At 40.0% G+C, this 5,288-nt stretch overlaps 1 protein-coding gene across 1 annotated transcript; it reads left to right on the top strand.

Moving 5' to 3' along the window:
* Positions 1-431: 431 nt before the first annotated feature.
* Positions 432-4,020, top strand: LOC122333107 (keratin-associated protein 5-5-like). The gene is made up of 4 exons (XM_043230612.1): positions 432-629; positions 2,410-2,474; positions 2,558-2,626; positions 3,495-4,020. The coding sequence occupies exons 1-4, from the start codon at positions 441-443 to the stop codon at positions 4,018-4,020; spliced, it is 849 nt and encodes a 282-aa protein (XP_043086547.1). The 5' UTR covers positions 432-440.
* The last annotated feature ends 1,268 nt before the right edge of the window (positions 4,021-5,288 follow it).

Genomic DNA, 5,288 nt, shown 5'->3' with positions numbered 1-5,288 from the left:
AAAAAAAATGCCTTACGCTTTACATAAAAAATGACGTAATTTCAGCTGCATTTCTTTGCTGATGTACCTTTCGCACGACTGACTCTTCATCGGTATGTTTTTTTGTTGGCTGGTTCAGGCATCATCTGAGGTCCTCTGAAGCTTTGGTGTCTTCTAAAGGATTGAATCCAGATCGAAGTATGTGCATTTCCTAGTCACCTCAGACCCTGAGGTATCAAGATAGCCATAAAGATCAAGTCCAGTAACTAACTGCAACTCAAATACCGCACTGCATTTCAGTATTCAATAGGAGAGAAACAATGGCTTCTAACAGTGCACTATACTCAAAATAATGATGATAAGAGTTTATTATTATTAAAGATTGCTTTTAAGGAGCACATTCATGGCAAACCGTTAATTCTCTATCCTTCTCTCCAGCATCCGCTCTTATGAACCCGCAAATGAGGGAAGTGGTGCCCGCTGGAACCAAACCCTCGCCCTCTGTAGCCGCAAGCCCTCAGATATTAACCAAAAAATGCCGGGCCCCACAACCTGGAAAGATTGGGGGCCCAGTTTCCGCTCCCCCTCTTTCCGCGATAACTCTCCAGCCACGGGGCCGGGGCCGGGGCCCACACCCTCCTCCATCAGCTGTAGGTGAACCAAATACAACCGATAACGGTGATGTGTGTGTGTGTGTGTGTGTGTGGGCTGATGTAATCAACAACAAAAAATAATTTCACCAAACATTAATCAAAAATAAGAATTATTGGGTCTCACTTTATATTAGGTGGCCCTAATTAACATGCGCTTGAAATTAATCATTTGGAACATTGCACTTATTGCGTGCGTGCATGTTTTTACATTGTACCAATATTTTAAAAAGTAAGTAATTACACCGTGATCAATTTCTGTAACTGCATTTAAAATTACACTGTTGACCCATTCCTTACACCTTAACCCACCCTTAAACCACCAAACCTGCCCCTAACCTTACCCGCATCCCACATCAATATTAGCAAAAGTGTTTTTTAGTACAATATGAACGCAGTACAGTAAGTACACAGTAGTTAAGATCACCTAATATGAAGTGGGACCAAATATTGAACTGGGTTACTAAACAATGATGATTACAAAATGAACTAAAATCAACATACACAGCAAATGTGCTGTTAAAAGCACTAGAGAAAACGTAACGTTAAAAGTAAATGGACTAGGGTGTGAAAAGCGTCCTGTTCACTTGTTTTCAGAAAACAATACATTGATTTAACTTTTGTTAAGAAAGCCATATGCGAAGAGTGACAATGACCATAAACATTTAGCGACTCATACCTGAGAGAAAGGATGTGAGTATTATTTGTATAATAACATATTAACAACATAGTATAATCAAAATATATAAATGACAAAAAAATATGTGAATTGAGGTCACTCCCTCCAGTCACTGCCTCGCTGCCAGTCCCAAAAAAACTTTACTTGATATTTCAAAACCAGCGGGACTCTTTTGTTAAGCGTATTATAAACATCTGCGTTCGAGAAGATATCAAAGTATTTCACAGTAAAGACTTTTCTAAACATTCTTAGACATTACTTGTACTATCGTGCAAACATTTATATTATATTGTGTTAATTTTATATTGTAGCATCGGGTTCTTCTTCTGAGGCATAAATATAAAGGTTATTCCTCTCCATGAAACAAGCGAATAAAAGGCAAACAAACAGGGGAACAAACGAGATACAAAACAAGACTAGAGTAGCACAGGCTAGGCTCTGTACACGCTAAACAATACTCCACGCTGAACAGAGTCTGGGTATGGCGTGAGTGTGACTGAGTGCAGGTGAGTGTGTGATGAGTCAGGTGTGTGTGTCATCAGTGCAGTGGCTGATGGGAAGTGAAGTCCATGGACTGAAACCGTGACAGATGGGTCATATTTCAGGATTTGTACAAACGATCTATACAAGCATCTTGATTGGAGACTGAGATGACTGAAAGTTTGTTTTCTTTATTTTACAACAGCGTAATGTTTCGATTATGTGGTGCGTATACAAAAATAAACGTAGACCCTTTCCATATTTTAAGTGATCTATTTTAAGCGATTTATTTTTCCAATCATAAATGACTGGGCGCCAAGTTCTTTTCACTCTCATCTGGAAAATGCATAAGTGCTCCAATCAGCAACCCGATATAGTTAACGTCGGCCATTTTTAAGGAGATGGAGTGGTTATGGTGAAACTTCCACACATTTTTCGAAGCCCTGGATACTCTCTTTGCAGGACACCTGGACTTAAATCTGGGACATGTAATGTCTCAGAGAAAATCAAGAGTAAATAGCCCAAATAGCCAATGGCCCTGCATCAGTGTGACTGAATAACATCACCAATTACATACACCAACCCCTTCTTCTCTCCCTCTTTCCCATGCTTCATTATAAGATGGACGGGTCTGAACTTCAGCAACAGGTACTTCCAGACATCCATGAGCAACCTCAAGACAATTGGTGTGTCTTCAACTTTCATTTTTATGTTGTTTTCTAACTTCTGAATGTCTCATATATTTAATCTGTCTTAAATCTTTTCATAGTGCTGTTAAAGACCCTGTGAAAGAAGAACAGGTGGTGGATAAACAGGTGGTGCCACTCAGGGAAATCCTGTAAGTTACTCTGTCTGTAAAAATGATCTTAAAGACCACACCTCAACATGACTTTACTTGTGCTACTACATTATTCACGACTGCAGAAGCCTGTTTTATTAAATGTTTACCAAATACGCCAGTAATTTTTCTTTATATTTGACAGTTATTTCAACAGATATTTTACACAGTTACACTGTAAGCTTTGTTTTAAATGAACTTTAAATGAACTCTCCTTGGAGTTTGGCTCTGCACTCAAGAGTGTTAAAATTGACACTGAAACAGCGTTAAGTTAATGAGTGATAATTGACAATTATTGAAGATATCTGAATTTAATAAGTACTGAAAGTCACTGAAAGAAGTCACAAATGGAAATTCACCATTATTGTGATCAGTGCTAGTTCGGATATTGACCCTTGGTTTTCAATATCAGCATTTGTTTAGCTGTTGAGTTACACAATTTCCCTCATTACCAGCATTACCAAGACAACCATAGTTAGCATGCTTCTGGGAAACACACCCTTGGTTAGTGATAAGTGAAACTAGCAATGCTGCTTGTTTTGGACTCACCTGCTTAGATCTCAAGTGATTTAATGTCTTCTTTTATCTTCAGCTGATTTTATCACCTGGAAGTGAGTTGTAGTTCTTGTGTTTCTCTTGTTTATATTTTCTTCAGTAATGCTATTTGTTCACAGCAGGTTTCATTACTAATCATCATTTGATGAATGACTTAATTATCTAAAAATATAAACAGTTTTTAACACTAGAGTGGCCCCTATAAGACAACAAGCAGTGTTAAGTTCATTTTTTTGGATCCTCATTGTTAAATTCTGCACCTTTCTTATTGCATTGTCCACTGAATCAGCTTCTTCTGAATCTTTCCATCCAGTGACTCCTCCTCTGATGGTTCACACAAGAGTAACAACTCCAAGAAGGCCTCGAAGAATCGCAGGACCTGCTGCTGTTGCAGCATCTCCAGCTGTTGCTCCTGCTGCCTCAACTGCTGCAAATGCTCCTCTTGCTGTCCTAACTGCTGTAGCTGCTCCAACTGCTGCAAATGCTCCTCTTGCTGTCCTAACTGCTGTAGCTGCCCCAACTGCTGCACATGCTCCCCTTGCTGCCCTAACAGCTGTAGCGGCCTCAACTGCTACAAATGCTCCTCCTGCACCAACTGCTGTAGCTGCTCCCCCTGTTGCTCCTGCTGCAGCACATGCTCCTCTTGCTGCCCTAACTGCTGTCGCTGCCCCAACTGCTGCAGATGCTCTTCCTGTTGCACCGACTGCTGCAGCTGTTCTTCATTCTGCAGCTGCCTCAAAAGTTGCTGCTGCACCTGCTGCAGCTGCCTCAAATGCTGTTGCCGCTGCCTCAAATCCTGCTACCGCTGCGTCAAATGCTGTTGCTCTTGCTGCTGCTGACAGCTGTGGCTTGGATTTTAGCCAATTCTTGTACCCTCTCAAGCATAAATTTTGTATTCTCATTGTTAACTTTTGAAGGCTTTTTCCATTGTATTATACTCAATCAGCTTTTTCAGCACCTTTCCAACCAATGATTACTCCTTTAACAGCTCCGAGAGCAGCTCCTTCTGGCCAGAAGACTTGGTTTAAAGTTCTTAAGGAATAAGACATTATATGTCATGTGTCTTATGAACGTATTGTTCTTCACTCTCATGTTTGGTCTCATTTGAATGGTCTCAGTGCGATTGGTAAATTGGTCTCAATTTTACAGAAATCACTTATATTATGGAGAAGATTGAGAACTTGATAGAACTGTGTTCTGTTGAGAAGGAGGTGTGTCCTCCTTTTGGGTCTCTGCACGTGTTCCAGCCAGGTGTGACACTGGAGCACGGGAACCTAAACACCAAAAGGTTTATACAACTACATTTGGGATCTCTTTGTCTGGTCTGAGTATATAAGGAAAGTGACAAAACACAACAAGATGATTTTATAGCCAGATCGGCCCGTAGTGTCGTGTGTGTCCCCACACGCCACACTATGTACTTTTCTAAAGACCAGGTATAATGACCTTTTAAGTTTGTTTTATTTTGTTTTGTGTTATTTTCAGTTCCCCTGTTAATCAGTTGTGCAAATGTCTAATTTGACCAATTTGGAACCTATTCTTGCCTGGCAAAATAAACCTTAATCTTGGTTAGCTTATAATGTTGTCTGAAATAACTTTTCTAGTAGGTTAGTGACTTCTGAGGTTTGAGGGTGAGTCAGATCAACGATCAGTGGATGGAGCCAGGGACACGTTTTTGAGATCTTGACTTCTGGCCACCAAACTGGCTTAGCATGCTATTACTTAGGGAAAATGACTCTTTTTGAGTCTATCGAGGATATTTGAGTCTTAGCCTCTGACTAAGACCTGGACTAGCCCAGATGTGTTGTGAGTCTGTTCTGGCCAAACAAGGTCTCTGAGCGACCCAGACTCCTAACGAACGATAAGTCTAAACTAGGAAATATTGTAGTTAATTAATGATCCAAATTTAATCACAACTAGAGGGATCAGGAGTTACATTTAAATAAATATAACTAAAATCACGAAAGATTGGAGTCAGATAAAATTATGTATAAGGTCAGTACTACAATTAGAAATGCAAAAGATTAATAAATATCAGTGATTTTTAATGAGACGTAAAGAAAAGACCGAACACGCATTGACCTTCGACCAGGGCCTCTGGATTCCG

Source organism: Puntigrus tetrazona, chromosome 3 (genome assembly GCF_018831695.1).
Source record: "Puntigrus tetrazona isolate hp1 chromosome 3, ASM1883169v1, whole genome shotgun sequence".
Classification (NCBI taxonomy): domain Eukaryota; kingdom Metazoa; phylum Chordata; class Actinopteri; order Cypriniformes; family Cyprinidae; genus Puntigrus; species Puntigrus tetrazona.
This window is presented reverse-complemented; position numbering and strand designations above follow the sequence as displayed.

What these genes read in the sequence shown, in the direction of transcription:
- LOC122333107 (XM_043230612.1), top strand. Translation starts at nt 441, where the DNA reads ATGAGGGAAGTGGTGCCCGCTGGAACCAAACCCTCGCCCTCTGTAGCC. An exon ending in GAGCAACCTCAAGACAATTG is followed by an intron (nt 2,475 to 2,557) that starts GTGTGTCTTCAA and finishes ATCTTTTCATAG; the next exon opens with TGCTGTTAAAGACCCTGTGA. An exon ending in GTGCCACTCAGGGAAATCCT is followed by an intron (nt 2,627 to 3,494) that starts GTAAGTTACTCT and finishes CTTTCCATCCAG; the next exon opens with TGACTCCTCCTCTGATGGTT.